Raw genomic sequence first — 18,057 nt, 5'->3', positions numbered from 1 at the left:
GGTTCAACATAGGAAAGGAAATTATGGTTGAATGGAAGGAATTTATTTTTCTTTAATCAAGTTTTGAGTCTTCATGCCTTGTTTTAGAACTTTGGGCTAGTTGTTCTATATCATCGAGGTGCTTATTATAAAGCTCTGAAATATTAATATTCGATCATAGATACTTTGGTTGTGTACCAAAGAATGATAAAGGTTCAATTTATTTGGGCATAATTTTAATTTGTATTAACTATTAAGAAATAGTTTTGCGTCCTATAGCGTGCTGCTTGTAACAATTGTTTTTAACATCCAATTTCTTTGAAACTCTTGTTCAAGAATCCTGTTGTGAATGACGATTTATATTCATTCAGAAAAATGACATTAATATAACTAATTTCAATTTATGACGATGGTGCAATATTTTAATGTTTTTAATTTTATTTCGGTAAAAATATTCTTTTACAAGACTATTTTAGGGTGTGGAAGTGAGCAGTTAACTCGTGAAGTGGTTTGAATTTAGCTTGTTAATAGTTTTTATAAATTATGTAAGTTTGAGAGTCAAAGATCGAGCCTAAAATTTTAGGTTAAATGAATTGAGTTTAAGTTTGAATAGGCTTGTTTAATTGGCTATTGGTAATTATATAGCATAAAAGAAAATTAGTTAAAAAGTTTTACAATCTTTATTTATGTTTGGATAGAATAATTTGAAGGGCGAAAAATGATGGGATAAGTTGTCATTTTCAATATAGAACTCCTCCATTTAAGAACGTTTTGAACAAAATAAAGTATTGCCAATTGTTAGATGGGTAACCGGAGATTATTGGGTTGGATTAGTTTGGCTGGTCCAATCGTCGGAATGAGGAAGTATCTAAGCGGATTGATGATCCAAGGCCCCCGTCCAACTTCGGTATGAGAAAATGGGGGGTGGTACCTGCAAAGACACTCCGATGCCAAAGTCAGCAAAGGGAGCAAAACAGGTCTAGAGAGTATTGGGCTTCTGAGATACCTGAGAAGTGTCAGTGTATTTATAGTGGTGAACCCATAACCACCGTTGGTGTAGTTCCGTTATTTATGGGGGATAACCGTCCCTTTATCTTAGGGAGGTTGAGATATGGCTCCAGGAAGTGGGTAGAGAGATTTTAGGGGCAGTTACTCATTTGGATGGGTGTTTATCTGCCAGCTAATCTTCATCCCGACTTCTTTAGAGCAAGTCGTGGTAGGGACCGACTTCGTGGGGCGAAGGTCGGTGTAGGGCGAGGCTCAATCCTTTGGATTGGGCCTTTCGTTTAGACCTGGGCCTTATCATTGGGCCAGGGTATGAACAGTGCCCCTACTCGAGCCCAATTTCTTGTAGGACTTGGGTTCGAGTATTCTACTCGGGGTCGTAGCCGACTTGTTGGAGGACCGACGTGATGGTTAGGAACCGACGTGACTTTTCGTGACTTTTGATTTTCACAGTTACATCTAATCAAACGTCGCGTCCATTAGAGGTTTGCGTAGGGGTTGTCTTGGTAACGGTGCACCCATTAATGACTGCGTCCATTTTTACCATTATGCCCCTAACGTGTTTATAAATACTTTCCTTCTCTTTCGTTGCTTCGTTTCTGCGATTTTTCAAATTTTCTTCTCATCCGTTCGTGGAGCATTCCTCGTTTGAAAACTTTCATTTTCCTCTACCTTATTTCTAGGCAAAGGTTAGTCTTTTTCTCCTTGTCTCTTTTATGAAATGCTTCTGTTTGCATGCCTTTACTTTAGAGAGAGGAGTTGACTTCGTAGGCTTTTTGTTTGATTCCGTATCCCCTTAGAGACCCTGTTCGTGATCTTTTTCCCTTTTTCCTTTGTAGGTTTCGCTAATCCTTTTTAGGAAAAGAAAAATGACTTCCATAGAAACTCTTGCTCGGTGGGTCGATGTCACGGTCTTAGAAGAGGAACCTCTGGTTGATACTGATTTTATCACTGACCTTCGCACTCGTCACCTGCTCTGCACCTCTGATGAGGATGAGCCAAAGTATGAACTGCTTCCCCCGGGTCCGGAAGACCGGGTTTGCTTTGGGAGGGCTTCAGAGGCAGCCCCTCATTTCTTTTATATGTACGAGAGCATGATCACACGCCTGGGCGTTTTTCTCCCTTTCTCTGCTTTTGAGATTGCTGTTTTACGTCACTGCCGTGTTGCACCTACCCAGCTTCACCCCAATTCCTGGGGTTTTCTGAAAATTTATCAGTTTATCAGCCATGCCTTGGAATTTCCAACTTCTTTGAGGATTTTTTTTCTTTCTTTTCCACATGACCAAGCCCTTCAGTGGGCAGAATAATAAGCAACAATGGGTATCCTTCCGAGCTATACAAGGTCGGAGGGTCTTTACCCTTTTTGATGAATCTTTCCATGACTTCAAAAATTATTTTTTCAAAGTTCAAGCCGTAGAGGGTCACCACCCCTTTTTCTTGGATGAGAATTCTTCTCCTCACTTTCCCTTGTACTGGTTAGAGGCTTCCCCCTGTGAGAAATATGGTTTGGAGGATCTGGATGAGGTGGAGGCAGCCATTGTAGGGTTCCTCCGAGAAGTATGGGGGAGGGCCCCATATCTGGATACCAAAAAATTTCTCCAGGGGTCGTCGTCTTTTGTCCAGACACAACTAGGTAGCTTTTATCTACTTTGTTTCCGACTTGTTTCTACCGACTTGAAGTTCACCGACTTGTTTTACTAATTGTTTTCTTTTACAGAGATGGCGAGGAAGAATTCCAATGAGTCTTACCAGAGAGTCCAGGAGGCCAAGGCGAGGTCTCGCGCCAGAACCGGTGGTGCCAGGGTAACTAGCTCTCCTCTTCCTCTTCCTCCCCCTTCTTCCCGAAATTTGGGGACTCCTTCTCAATCCATTGTTATCTCCTCTTCGGCTTCTTCTCAGCCGTCCCCTCCTCCCCGACCTTCCCCTGAGCCAGAGAAGAAGAAGCGCAAGGCTTTAGAGTCTGGCTCTTCTTTTGAAGGTGAGGCTAAGGTGGATGCTCCTGCATTTATCCGAAAATTCATCTACCCCATACCCGTATAGGTATGGATGATGTTTCTATTCGAAACCATCTCACTATTCTGGCTGAGGAGAGCATCAGGGTGGCGGGGATATGTACCAAGTTCCTCGATATTTTTGAGAAGACTCATCTTAGCTCTCTGGGTTCAACCTCTAGGGTTGAAGAGTTGGAGGGAAGGCTTCTCATATATCAGGAACATGAGAAGGAGTTGAAGAAGGAGGTCGCCAAATTGAAGGAGGAGAGGGATGACCTCCGAGAGAAGGAGAGCAAGTTACAAGCCCTATGTAACATGGAGGAGGGCTTGAGAAAGAAGGCGCAGGAAAGTTATCAGAGTTTATTTGAGGACCTTGTGGCTGTAAGGAGGGATTTGTTGAACTCTCGGACTGCCTACGCCGAGTTGGAGGACTCTATTGCTGAGGGGGCCGAGGAGGCCTGGAGGATTTTTAAGGAGCAGGTCGGAGTCCTTGCTCCCGACCTGGATCTCTCTCCTTTGGATCCTGACAAGTTCGTTATTGATGGTGCCATAGTTTATCCCCCAGCTCCCGAGGTCGTCACCGAGTCAGATTTGAAGACTCGGGGGCAGAGAATAATTGAGTCCCCTCCTCGTCAAAAGGATGTTCCGAGTTCCTCAAGACCTCACGGCACCTCTTCTCCGACTCCTATGGACACTTCTCTCCCTGGTCCTGATGGTGCTCCGACTTCTCTTCCCGACTCTGGTGGTGATCCGACTACTCCCTTTGGTCCTGGTGGTGATGCTCTTTAAAAATTTGTTATTTGTTGGCTATATGGGGGCCCGGCCTATGGGTCCCCCCTTTTTAAACTCTTTATATTTGTGGTGATAGTACGTTGACATTTGTTTTGGCCTTTTATGGCCGTAAACAAAAATATTTATAATTGCCCCCTTTTTTTTTTTATAAGGGTTTTATTTAACAAAAAATACCCTTTTTGGTATAAGGGTTTCAGCTACCTTTTTGTGTGCATGCTTTTCTGATTTTGCTTTTTCGAAGTCCCCTTGATCTTTTCTGAAAACCTTTTCTTTGGCTTGTCTGTCTTTCTGAGCCTTTTCGCTTTTAAGGACTTTAGGACAACTTTTAAGCTTTTTCTAGGTTTTTTCGATCCTTTTTTGTTATTCCTTATACTCAACTTTGTTTTATTGAGTTTTTATGACTTAGGTTATTTTTGCGATGCGTTCTCTTTTCTACTTGGTTTTTCATTTCGACTTATGAGTCGGAATGTTTTCGAGTATCTCACGATCAACTTTTATAACCTCTTTACACCGACTTGTACCTCGTCGTTTTATCCTGACGACCATCTAGGTCGGTTCATGGGATTTTCACGTTTTGTCGAGCTTAAGTCGGTGCGTTTCGTAGAAAAGTAAACGAGAAGGAATTTATAAGAGATATTGTAAAAAAGATCTTTATTTCTTTGGGAAGGTACTTTACGGCTACTAAGGGTTTAATGATCTATTCCCCCCTAGCCTCTACTATGATGCCTCGTTAAAAACCCTTCTTCAGAAAAAACCCTTTAATTTTTGGGAAAAAATCATGAAGTTGGGAAAAGAGTACATCAGGGAGTAGAGTTCGCTTTTAGCTATAGTACCTTTTCATGTTACAAGCATGCCACGACCTTGGTAGCTCGGTGCCGTTTAAGTCGGTCACCTTGTAATAACCTTTTCCTAAGACTTCGCTAACTTTGTAGGGTCCTTTCCAATTGGCAGCGAGTTTTCCTTCCCCCGATTTGTTGACTCCTATGTCGTTTCTGATCAAGACCAGATCGTTTAGTGCGAAACTTCTTCGAATGACTTTCTTGTTGTACCTGGTAGCCATCCTTTGCTTCAGCGCTGCTTCTCTTATCTGGGCTTGTTCTCGGACTTCGGGGAGCAATTCAAGCTCTTCTTTGTGCCCCTGTATGTTCCTGATTTCATCATGGATAATCACTCTTGGGCTTCGCTCACTGATTTCCACTGGTATCATAGCTTCTACCCCATAGACAAGTCGGAAGGGTGTTTCTCCAGTGGCAGATTGGGGTGTCGTCCGATAAGCCCACAACACTTGGGGGAGCTCCTCTGTCCAGGCTCCTTTTGCATCTTGTAGTCTTTTCTTTAGCCATGCCAGTATGACTTTGTTGGCTGCCTCGGCTTGTCCATTTGCTTGTGGGTGTTCCACCGAGGTGAACTGGTGTTTGATTTTCATACTGGCCACTAGGCTTCTAAAGGTAGAGTCGGTGAACTGAGTTCCGTTGTCTGTAGTAATGGAATAAGGTATCCCATACCTTGTGATGATATTTTTGTAGAGGAACCTCCTACTTCTTTGGGCTGTGATGGTGGCCAATGGTTCTGCTTCTATCCACTTTGTGAAGTAATCTATTCCCACGATCAAGTATTTGACTTGTCCTGGCGCCTGGAGAAAAGGACCTAACAAATCCATTCTCCATTTTGCGAAGGGCCATGGAGAAGTTATACTAATGAGCTCCTCGGGGGGAGCCACATGGAAATTTGCATGCATTTGGCAAGGTTGGCATTTTTTCACAAATTCAGTGGCATCTTTCTGCAAGGTTGGCCAGTAGAATCCAGCTCGGAATACTTTTCTGGCTAGCGACCTGGCTCCGAGATGGTTTGCGCAGATCCCATTGTGGACCTCCTTTAGCACTTCAGTGGTCCTTGAGGTCGGTACGCACTTCAACAATGGCGTTGATATTCCTCTTTTATAAAGGATATTTTTCACCAGAGTGTAATATTGTGCTTCCCTCCGGATTTTCTTGGCCTCTTTTTCCTCTTTGGGGAGGATGTCGAATTTTAGGTATTCGATCAGAGGATTCATCCATCCGAGATTTAGCCCGGATACCTCAAGGACATCTTGTTTGCCCTCTGCTTTCACTATAGAGGGCTCTTGGAGAGTTTCCTGTATCAGGCTTCTATTATTCCCTCTTGGCTTAGTACTTGCTAATTTGGAGAGGGCGTCTGCTCTGCTATTGAGATCCCGAGTTATATGCTTAACCTCGGTTTCAGCAAAGTGCCCGAGGTACTCCAGAGTTTTTTCTAGGTATCTCTTCATGTTTGGGTCTTTGGCCTGATACTCTCCATTTATCTGGGAGGTCACCACCTGAGAGTCTGTATATCATCACCTTTGTTGCACCGACTTCTTTGGCCAGCTTCAATCCTGCAATCAGGGCTTCATATTATGTCTGATTATTTGAAGCTGGGAATTCAAATTTGAGGGATACCTCTATTTGAGTTCCCCTTTCGTCGGCCAGTATTATGCATGCACCACTTCCTGTCTTGTTTGAGGATCCATCTACATAAAGTTTCCATGTAGTTGGCTTTTCCTCTCGATCTCCCGCGTATTCTGCTATGAAGTCGGTGAGGCATTGGGCTTTGATTGCTGTCCGAGTTTCATACTTCAAGTCGAACTCGGAGAGCTCTATTTCCCATTGAACCATTTTCCCGGCAACATCCGTCTTTTGGAGGATTTGCTTCATGGGTTGGTTCGTCCGGACTTTTATTGTATGTGCTTGAAAGTAAGGCCGTAGCCTTCGTGAGGCTATTACTAAGGAGTAGGCAAACTTTTCTAGTTTGTGGTACCTTAGCTCGGGGTCCTGTAGAACTTTGCTGATGAAATAAACTGGATACTGTCTGACCTCGTCCTCCCTTATCAGGGCTGATGCGACAGCTTTGTTTGCTACGGACAAATAAAGGACGAGATCCTCCCCGACTAGAGGTCGGGTTAGTATTGGTGGTTGGCTCAAGAACCTTTTGAACTCCTGGAATTCTCCTTCGCATTCTGGAGTCCATTCGAACTGGCATCCCTTTCTTAATAAAGAAAACAGTGGAAGGGATTTTAGTGCCGATCCTGCCAAAAATCTAGAGAGGGCTGCAAGTCGGCCATTCAGTTGCTGAACTTCTCTTAAGCAAGTCGGACTATTCATTTCCAGGATAGCTTTACACTTATCGGGATTTGCTTCAATCCCTCTCTGTGTTAGCATGAATCCTAGGAATTTTCCGGTCTTCACCGCGAAGGTACACTTTGCGGGATTTAGCCTCATCCCGTGTAACCTTATGGTGTCGAATACTTGCGAGAGGTCTGCCAAGAGGTCGGCTTCTTCCTTGGTTTTTACTAGCATGTCGTCTACATAGACTTCCATTAAGCTCCCAAGGTGGGAAGCAAACACCTTGTTCATCAGCTTTTGGTATGTGGCCCCTACATTTTTTAATCCAAATGGCATGACCACGTAGCAAAAATTTGCTCTGGGCGTGATGAATGATGTTTTCTCCTGGTCTGACTCATACATTGGGATTTGGTTATATCCCGAGTAGGCATCCATGAACGACAAGTATTGATATCCCGAGCTAGAGTCTACTAGGGTATCAATACTCGGGAGTGGATAAGGGTCTTTGGGACATGCCTTATTTAAGTCGGTGTAGTCAACACACATCCTCCAATTGTCGTTTTGCTTCTTGACTAGCACTACATTTGCTAGCCATGTTGGATATTTAACTTCTCTAATGAAGCCGGCTTCTAGGAGTGCCTGAACTTGCTCTTCCACCACTAGGGCTCGTTCCGGGCCGAGCTTGCGCCTTCTCTGTTGTACAGGCCGGGATCCCGGATGTACCGAGAGCTTGTGGGACATGAGCTCGGGGTCTATCCCGGGCATGTCGGAAGCCTTCCAGGCGAAGAAGTCGGAATTGTCTCTTAGGAGCTTAGTCAACCCTTGCTTCAAGGTTTCCCCTAGGTTGGCTCCTATGCTGGTATTCTTCCCTTCCTCTTCGCCGACCTGTATTTCTTCAGTTTTTCCTCCTGGTTGTGGTCGTAGCTCTTCTTTGGCCCTTGCACCACCGAGCTCTATGGTGTGAACCTCTTTGCCTTTTTCCTTCAGGTTCAGGCTTTCATTGTAGCACTTTCTTGCCAACTTCTGGTCTCCCCGCACTGTTGCTATTCCCGCAGGTGTCGGAAATTTCATGCAAAGATGGGGGGTAGACACCACCGCTCCGAGTTGATTCAGGGTAGCTCTGCCGATTAGGGCATTGTACGCTGACCCCACGTCGATGACTATGAAGTCTATGCTCAAAGTTTTGGATTTTTTCCCCTTTCCAAAGGTAGTGTGGAGGGGTAGAAATCCTAGTGGTTTTATTGGCGTGTCGCCTAGCCCGTACAAGGTGTCGGGGTAGACTCTTAACTCCTTTTCATCCAACCCTAGTTTGTCAAATGCAGGTTTGAAAAGGATGTCTGCCGAACTTACTTGATCTACTAGGGTTCTGTGGAGATGGGCATTGGCTAGGATCATGGTTATTACTACTGGATCGTCGTGTCCAGGGATTACTCCTTGCCCATCTTCCTTTGTAAATGAGATGGTAGGGAGGTCGGGTGATTCATTTCCGACTTGGTAGACTCGCTTGAGGTGTCTTTTGCGAGCGGACTTGGTGAGTCCCCCTCCCGCGAATCCGCCTGAGATCATATGTATATGTCTCTCCGGAGTCTGCGGTGGTGGGTCTCTTCTATCCGCATCGTCTCGCTTTCTCTTCCCATGATTGTCCGACCTTTCTATGAGATATCTGTCAAGTCGGCCTTCTCTGGCCAACTTTTCTATCACATTTTTAAGGTCGTAACAATCGTTTGTTAAGTGACCATATATTTTATGGTACTCACAGTAGTCGCTGCGACTCCCCCTTTTTTATTTTTAATGGGCCTGGGAGGTGGCAGCCTTTCAGTATTGCAAATTTCTCTGTATACGTCCACTATAGAAATCTTTAGAGGAGTATAAGAGTGATATTTCCTGGGTCTGTCGGGACCGAGGTCTTCTTTCTTCTTGGGCTCCCTCTCCCTCTCTTTTATCGAGGGAAGGTGCCCAGGTCGCCAACTCGACTCTCTTAGTCTGGCATTTTTCTCCATGTTGATGTACTTTTCGGCTCTTTCTTGTACATCACTCAGGGAGGTGGGGTGCCTTTTTGATATGGACTGTGAAAAGGAACCTTCTCTGAGTCCATTTACCAGCTCCATAATGACTGTCTCGGTGGGCAGGTCTTGAATCTCTAAGAATGCTTTGTTGAACCTTTCCATATATTCTCGTAGAGGTTCTCCGACCTCCTGCTTTATTCCCAGGAGGCTTGGTGCATGCTTTACTTTATCTTTCTGAATGGAGAACCTCATTAGAAACTTCCTCGAGAGGTCCTCGAAGCTGGTGACCGACCTTGGAGGGAGACTATCGAACCACTTCATCGCTGCTTTCGATAAGGTGGTCGGAAAAGCTTTACAGCGCGTTGCGTCAGAAGCATCAGCCAGATACATCCGACTTTTAAAGTTGCTTAAATGATGCTTCGGATCGGTGGTTCCGTCATAGAGGTCCATATCGGGGCTTTTGAAGTTCCTTGGAACTTTTGCCCTCATTATGTCCTCACTAAAAGGGTCCTCCCCTCCTGGGGGCGACTCTTCTCGCTCGTCACGGGAGTTTCGACCTCTGAGGGAGGATTCTAACTTTAAGAGTTTTTTCTCTAACTCTTTTCGTCGATCCATCTCCTCTCTTAGGTGCTTTTCTATCTCCCTTTGTCGCTCTCGTTCCTGCTCCAGCTGTTCCAAGTGACTTTGGTGGACATGGACTAGCCCCATTAGTTCAGTCGCGTGGGGTGGTCCATCCTTTTCTGATTCACGCCCCTCCGAGAAATTTGTCTTCGGATTTTTAAATCCAGAGGTTCCTTCCCTGTGTTGGTCGTTGGTTTCCTGGTGGAGGGTCAGGTCTGCGTCGTTGTTTCCGGTATCCAGATTCTCTTGTTCGGAATCCGACGCTACATGACCATCTTCAGGGGATACATCCGCCATTACTGGCTGATCTCTCGGGTCCCCGGCAACGGCGCCAATGTTACGATGGGTAACCGGAGATTATTGGGTTGGATTAGTTTGGCTGACCCAATCGTCGGAATGAGAAAGTATCCAAGCGGATTGATGATCCAAGGCCCCCGTCCGACTTTGGTATGAGAAAATGGGGGGTGGTACCTGCAAAGACACTCCGATGCCAAAGTCAGCAAAGGGAGCAAAACAGGTCTAGAGAGTATTGGGCTTCTGAGATACCTGAGAAGTGTCAGTGTATTTATAGTGGTGAACCCATAACCACCGTTGGTGTAGTTCCGTTATTTATGGGGGATAACCGTCCCTTTATCTTAGGGAGGTTGAAATATGGCTCCAGGAAGTGGGTAGAGAGATTTTAGGGACAATTACTCATTTGGATGGGTGTTTATCTGCCAGCTAATCTTCATCCCGACTTCTTTAGAGCAAGTCGTGGTAGGGACCAACTTCGTGGGGCGAAGGTCGGTGTAAGGCGAGGCTCAATCCTTTGGATTGGGCCTTTCGTTTGGACCTGGGCCTTATCATTGGGCCAGGGTATGGACACCAATAATCTCTTATTTATTTATTTATTTTTTAAAAAAGCTTTGTAAGTCTTCAATTTCAAAATGAAAATCACCAACCTTTTTCTCCCAAACTGAGCCAACTTTAAGGCCAATCAATATCATTTTTGCAGCTTTCAGAAACCATCATTATGCTAGGACCAAAAATTATAAGAGAAACCCATTATATGATCATGAAAGAAAAATAGACAGAAATAGTGGAGAGATGAGCAAGTGATGATATAGAAATAGTGGAGAGATGAGTAAGTGATGATATAGCTATAAGGACAGCATTATGCTTCAGTTATTTTTTTTTTTTCTCCAATGTAAAAACCCCACCAAGGTGCAAGCTTAGTTTTTTGGATGACCAAAATATGAAAACCAACTAAAAGGTAGTCATAATCATAATATTCTTAAAATGGAAAGCATTTGGGAACAGTGGTCCTATTGTCCTTTCTTGCTTTGATTAAATGCTCTTTCACCTGAACAATGAACATTCATTAACCGATTCCACATCATGTATTTGTTGTCTTTTATTAATGTGAAAAATAGAGTACTTGCTTTCCTTGGAGTAAAGTTTTAGATTGAAGTATATAATGCTTGAAGAGTTTCATTTTTTTTCCTTATCTTTGGTCTATAAGCATCCTATTTAATTGCCATAATAGCATACAACAAATGCCATCATCTACACCTAATATCAGAAAGAGTGACCAAAAATGTAATAAGTAAAATAGGATTCATGATTTTCCTCAGGAGCACTTAATCCTGTATTGCAACACTAAATTATGGATTATCCATAAGAACTCAGGTATCAAATAAGGAGATCAATCCTACCCTAAACTTGAGGTATCATATTTCCAACTGAAATGGAATCTTACCATAAGGCAAGTAAGCTCAAATTACAAGGTAACACTAGGAAGCTCTGGTGAACATAACTTATAATGCTGACAATAAAAAGCAGATTGAAGAATCCACACTAAAAGAACTCAAAGTCCAGAAATTTACCCTCAGGTCTCATCTCAGTTCCTACCATCCTCTTACTAGTGCTGCTAACTGCAGCAGCAGCAGCAGCAGCAGTATTATCAATGGGTGCAAACTTCGGTGGCGGCTCAGTTTCCACTGGTCTTGGCACTTCTGGCGGCGTGCTGCACCTAATCAATGCCCAGTTCACACCTTCAAAGAAGGGGTGCTGCTTGATCTCGGTTGCGCCTCTTTTAACTCCAAGACGATTCTGCGGCTCCTTCACCAGCAATCCTCGGATCAGATCCCTGCTGGCATAACTAGTTGCTGGCGATTCGGGAAACCTGAGCTGCTGGCCTACTACATTGAAGAGTGTAGCTCTGTTTCCTGATCCTTTGAAAGGAGTTTTGCCATATAATAGCTCATGCAAGAATATTCCAAATGTCCACCAATCAACTGCACTGCCATGACCTTCTCCTTTAATGATCTCGGGGGCAAGGTATTCGTGGGTCCCAACAAAGGACATAGACCGAGCTTGAGTTGGCTCGGCTACAAGCTCTGGCATTGTACTGGACGGCAAACCAGGCTCGACTCTGGGTTTCCGTGACTTTTTGTTTTTCTGAGGGAAGAGTCTAGGAATGAAACATGCAGGTTGGATGCATGCTGATGATGGTTCAATACAAACAGGTTGGACACAAAATGCACCACCTCGTTTAGGATCACCATCAGAAGTTCTAATAAGAGTTGGAGAAAAGGTGCATCTAAGGGAGAGATCAAAATCGGATAGCATTATGTGACCATCATCCCGGACCAAGACATTTTCAGGTTTAAGGTCCCTATATACAACTCCAAGCATGTGAAGATATTCAAGAGCAAGCAACACCTCCGCGGCATAAAAGCTACATCAAGAGAATAGGACAATGTAAATCATTACACATTCATACATTCATAGAGAGCAACATACCAATTTTTTATCTCATATATAGAGAATCAAAAAAATAATGATGAGCATTATACAAAGTATTCAACCTTCAACCACAGCCAGAGCACAGGATAATATATCAAAGAAGTAGATATAAATATACAATATTTCCATCTATCCAGTAAATAGAAGCATAATATTGTCGATTGCTACATGTGGCCAATGAATTCAAATAGTTTAAGGAACATTTTGCAACATCATTTCAGATTAAAGAAATGTAACTCTTCATGTCATTGAATGATAACTATATGCGCATAAACACAAATACACAGAAATGTTGATCACTCTATTACAAAGAGGATCTCCATGACGAAAATCAATTAACAAAGAGCTTAAAGGAAAAAAATTTGACTGGGTAATATAACACATACCGTGCAGCATATTCTGAGAAATGTTTCCCAGGTTGGCGCTGCCTTAAAGTGTGTAAATCACCGCCAGGACAGTATTCCATCACCAAACAGGAGAATCTGTCAGTCTCAAAATGTGTATACAAAGTTGGTAGAAATGGATGATCCAGCAACTGCAGTATCTCCCTCTCTGTCTGTGCTCTAGTGAGCTTCTTTCTGACTGCTAGGGACGCTTTATCCATAACTTTCATCGCAAAATAACAGCGTGTTCCACTCAGCTCCGAGAGATACACACTTCCAATATCTCCGCAGCCAAGTCGTTTGAGTAACCTGAAGTGACTCATGCCTAGAATTCCATCCCTTAATCGGATGGCAAGGATAGCATTCCACCTAGGATCATTTCCTTTGTGAGGCTTATTGGCACTACCAGTGATGTTGCTCCAGTTGCTGTCATCACTAAGGCCGCTGCTATCACTTGGCCGACTAGCACTAGTTTTCGCACTCTCCAGTGAATCCCCCCTTATACTCCCTTTAGTACTATCACAGTTTCTGTCTAAACTAAGCATGCCATCACTAGTCATTGCGTCACTCCGATATGTACTTGCACAACTATTAACGATGCTCATTGCTCTGACAATGCCGGTGCTATCAATGCTGCTAAGTGGACTCACATTGCCACTAGGAGGCAAAGAAGCATCCCAAACACATTCCTTTTCCTCAGAATCTGCAGGGAGTATAGAGTTCTCGGTATTCTGTGATTCTCGAGGACCCCAAATTGGTGAGGATACATGTCTCATGTCATTAAATTCTTCAACAAGACTTTCTTCAGGGGATACAACAGCTGGGCTTGGTTTCTTTGCAGGAACATGAATTGAGAGATCTTCTATGAAAGGACCCTTCATGGACATGCTCTTCATTAAGCATCTAGCCTCAGCTTTGCCTTGACCTATTGGTACATAGACCGTTCTCATAAGATCTGTATCAACAGGTTCCGGGGGATGACTGGCACCGGCAAATGAACTAGAACCACTGTCCTCCAATGAATCACTGCTTCTCTTCAATGAGTCAAAATCAAGCACCAGTTCTTCTGGTTCTAGTAAAGAGGCCTTTCCTTTCCACATTCCAGGGGGTGCCGGGGCAAAACAGAGAGATTCTTCAGAGCTCCGAGATTCGAATACCATATCATCTCTTTCCAAAAAGAATCGTGCATTTGACAACTGAGCCACTTCTCTGATGGAAGCCAGACGCATAGCAGGCATATCCCTGGCTTTTGACAACTGATTCACTTCTCTTCCATAGTTCACACGAACACTTACAACCTCCGGCCCATTTCGTCTCTGACCAGCCTCCTTTGCTGCAGCCATGTGTGCATTTGATACCTCCACCAGTGTAGGCAAGGTCCGTGGAGGTGCCTTCAGCTCTGCAACCCTCTCCATATCCCAATATCACATAAAGAACTGTAATTATAAAGATGCTGCAAATAGATTAAAAAAAAAAAGGTTCAATCAATGTTAGGTTCACATACTTAACTTGGAATAATAAATAAAAAATTATCAGCAAACAAGATGATGAACACAACATAAAAATCCTCAACAAGCCAACAAAAGGAACAGGGAATCCTACTTTGCTTTCTTAGAAGAGAGCTGCTAAAAGCAAAACCACCATCACAAACTAAGTCAGCATACACAAATAGAAAATCCAATAGCTTGAACTTAAAGATCATTAACAGAGACTTGTGTGAAAATCCATTTCAAAATTCACATTACTGATACTCTGAAACAGCACCTGAATATATTGGAACAAAATTACAAAGTTCATTCATATCTGATTATCAGAAAACTCATTTGAATTAATTCACGAGGGAAACAGATAGACACAGCAAAAAGAAACAGTTGAATACAATCTGTATCTTACTCAGATTCCCTAAAATGCTAAAACAAAACACCTAAGAAATGAAATCCCAACATGGACGGTATCAATAAAAGCTTAGCAAATTAGGAAACTAATTTTCAATTTTATTTTTATTCTCAAAAAAAAAAAAAAGAACTAAATCCTTCAAACACTTGCTACATTTGCCATAAAAAACCAACTTGAATAAAATTTAAAAAAAAAAAGTTTAACCGCCAAACGTTATGCGTTCATAGAAACATCAACACAAACTTAAAAAAAAAAAAGAAACGGTAACAACAAAAGAAAATGTGGAAATGTGCCAAAACGAAGAACAGTGTTCTACATTTTCCCTTCAATTTCTACTGCTTTAATAGAAAAAACAAAAACACAGAGAGAATCTGAAATTGCGTAAAATTAAAACATGAAGAAAATGAGAGATCTAGGTAGGAAGGGATACAAACCCAGCATTAAAGTGAAGAAGAAGAGAAGCAAAACCACGCGCAACGGGTTTGTTTTGTTTGTGTTATGGTAGTGTTAATAACAAGACTCTCACACTCGAGAATGAATCAAATCAAATCAGAATCAGAATCAGAAAATGAACGAATGAACAAAATGGATGGAGAAGCATTCCCTTTCTTCTTTATTTTTGTTTGAGTGAAGAGAGTGAAGGCTCTTCTCTTCTCTGCTCTGCAACTAAAGTCATAGTTATGGTTCCAGCTTTTGCTTTTTTATTTTTATTTCTTTTATTTATTTATTTATTTATTTATTTATTTTATATTTTTCTTGTTGCTTGTTTGTTTGCTTTGGAATATCCTCAGACAAAAATCAATTTACATAAATACTCTAAAATTTTTGGATTCTTCAACTTTATTTGGTTTTTTTACCATATTTCTTAATCAGTCATATTAAAAATTAATTTATAGTAGATCGAATTTTTATTCAAAAATTTGTTATTAGTCAATAAATTATTACGAATTTCACATTTATTTTAACAGATTAAAAAATTAATCATTAGATCAACTCAATTTGATTGGATATGATTGAAAAAAAAAATCCTTAATATATTAAGCTGAATTTTATTTTTATCACTCTCAAGTTAAAATTTTGATTTTTTTTTTTTTTATACAACAACAATGAAATTTGAACTTAAAATTTTATGCATACTGCATAAAGGTTTCACCTCTGTTCACTACTTGTTTATGTTACAAAAGTTAGCTAATTTAAAAGTTTTTTTTTTTTTTTTTTGACTGGTAGCTAAAGTAAAAGTTTTACCATATAGTAAAATTACTTATTGGAGAGGCTATAAATTTTTGTAATTTGTATTTGCATATTATATAAATAAAGAATATGAAATGGTGTAACAGGTTGGTTTAACTTTTTGCTTTTTGTGCCTAGAATTTTAGGTGTGATACCTCATACCTAAATTTATCGTTGGAGCATTATTTATATATTTTTTTTTATTAGCAAATTTACAAGTAATGTCTAAGAGGTGTAAAATTGCTTTTAATGAAAATTTTTAAAAAATTATTTATTCACAAATCATGATCAAATATTTACATTTATCAATTTTTAATTAAGGTCGTTAAAAAATACTATTTTCTTTACATATAGTCATCGATATCGTATCAAACTGCAGAAATTACAACAGTATTATTGTTATAATTTTAGTTGTTTATTTTAATAAAATTTATTTTTTTCAGTTTTACATATTTTAAAAATATATTTATGTATAATTCATACTAATTTACAGAAAGAAAAAGTTTAAGAGAAATTCATATAAATAGTAAAATAGTAGCTATAATGTCTAAAAATGATGTCTAATATATAAAAAAAATTAAGAATTAATATTTAATTTAAAAATATTATAATTTCTAAATATTTAAACTTTATTACAAAAGAAAAATAATAAAAAAATTAAACACATTGGCCAAATAGTAAAGCCTCAAAATATATCCTATAAAACAATAAAACTGTGGATTCTTTAAGTTCTATAAACACATTTTAGTGGAGTAACCAATATAAAATTTACAATTTTTTATATAAATCCAAACAAAATTAAAAAAAAAAAAGGAGGAAAATGAAAAGGGAAAAAAGAGCAAGAGGTGGGGTCAATGATAAGGAAGAGGGGGTTTGTGGGACCCAGAGTGTAGGTTCTTTGAGACATTTCTTTTCATTTGCATATGCTCATGCATGCCTGTCTGTCAAGCCGTTTTCTTTCATCTGCTTTTGGTTTTGGATTTCGCCGTCCTCCTCACGCCTCTCTCTCGCGCGTCTGCTCCTTCTGCTACTATTTTCTTCCTTTGTTGCAATTTTATTTTTGGATTCAGTTGCAAAATACGGCTAAACTTTTTATATATTGGGCTATTAGGGGACTAAAGTGAAAATAAAGGAATACTAGATCAATATCAAAAAAAAAAAAAAAAAAAAAAGGAATACTAGATAATTATATAGATGTGGGGGTGATATGCAAATATGCAATATATCAGAGGTGAATTGTAAATATTTTTTTTTAAATTTGAAAAATATAATTGGAATAGTCAAATTTTACTTCATTTTAATGAAATGATAGTGTAAACATATTTTACATTTTTGTCCAATCATTTTTATTCTTTTATAATTATTTATATAATTAATATAAAAATATTTATTTTTAGAGCATATATTTAAATAGGTTTTTAAAAAATTTTACATTGGACATTTTTTTTTTGAAAATTTTTTATTATATTGAGGTTTCTGGACTTTACAAAAGTAAAACATATAAGTCTCTACTTTGGTTTGATCTATTATTTTTATTTGGACAAATAGATTCTCAAAAATGTGACGTAATGGTCTATATATCTTATTTTTTGAAAATTTAAGGATCTCAACGTAATAATTTTTTTAGAGACAATCGATGTAAAATTTTTTAGGAGCCTATTTGAATATATATACTTTTATTTTTATTAGTGTAACATTACGTGATTTAATGTACATATAAATTATTTTACATTGATAGTAATATTAAATTTATAAGAAAATATTTTACCCACCATTTCCTTGTGACTCACTAATATGGAGATCACGTCTTAATTAATTTAATGAGATCTGCGACACATTTAAGCATTATTGTCATCCAAGTTCAACCAAGTAGACTCAACACCAACAAAACACTCTCATTAAAAGAGCGTAATTATACGCGCGCATGTCATTCTTCCAATCAAGTCATTTACATTCACGCGCCGGGTTTTACATTATTGTCGTCGTCTTTTTCTTCTTCACGTTCCGCCTCTTTCTCCTCTTCTTTCTTTTTTCTTCGCGTGTTTTTTTCTCATCGCCATTCTTTTTTGTTGTGCATTTTTTGTCTTTTTCTCCTCCTCTCCTTGATGATTTTGCATCATTATGTTTTTCTTCTTCTTTTTTGTTTGATTTTTCTTCTCTTTATCTTAGTTTTATTCCTTTTAAGAGAGTGAAATAAGAAGGAATTATAACAAAATGAAATAAGAAGATGAAGAAGAAAAATAAAGAA

General features: G+C 40.1%; 1 protein-coding gene across 1 annotated transcript; it reads right to left on the bottom strand.

Moving 5' to 3' along the window:
• Positions 1-11,092: 11,092 nt before the first annotated feature.
• Positions 11,093-15,282, bottom strand: LOC107618569 (serine/threonine-protein kinase D6PK). The gene is made up of 3 exons (XM_016320671.3): positions 15,014-15,282; positions 12,687-14,136; positions 11,093-12,232 (listed from the first exon to the last, which is right to left on the bottom strand). The coding sequence occupies exons 2-3, from the start codon at positions 14,096-14,098 to the stop codon at positions 11,350-11,352; spliced, it is 2,295 nt and encodes a 764-aa protein (XP_016176157.1). The 5' UTR covers positions 14,099-14,136; positions 15,014-15,282; the 3' UTR covers positions 11,093-11,349.
• Between the last annotated feature and the right edge of the window lie 2,775 nt (positions 15,283-18,057).

The sequence above is a fragment of the Arachis ipaensis genome, chromosome B9, assembly GCF_059453495.1.
Source record: "Arachis ipaensis isolate K30076 ecotype BB chromosome B9, ASM5945349v1, whole genome shotgun sequence".
Lineage (NCBI taxonomy): Eukaryota > Viridiplantae > Streptophyta > Magnoliopsida > Fabales > Fabaceae > Arachis > Arachis ipaensis.
The sequence above is the reverse complement of the archived record's forward strand: the minus strand, read 5'-3'. Positions and strand labels throughout refer to the sequence as shown.

Bases quoted from the DNA above. Each gene is read 5' to 3' on its own strand.
- LOC107618569 (XM_016320671.3), bottom strand. From the start codon at position 14,098: ATGGAGAGGGTTGCAGAGCTGAAGGCACCTCCACGGACCTTGCCTACA. The intron at 12,233-12,686 runs GTATGTGTTATA...CTCTTGATGTAG, and splicing joins TTCTCAGAATATGCTGCACG to CTTTTATGCCGCGGAGGTGT.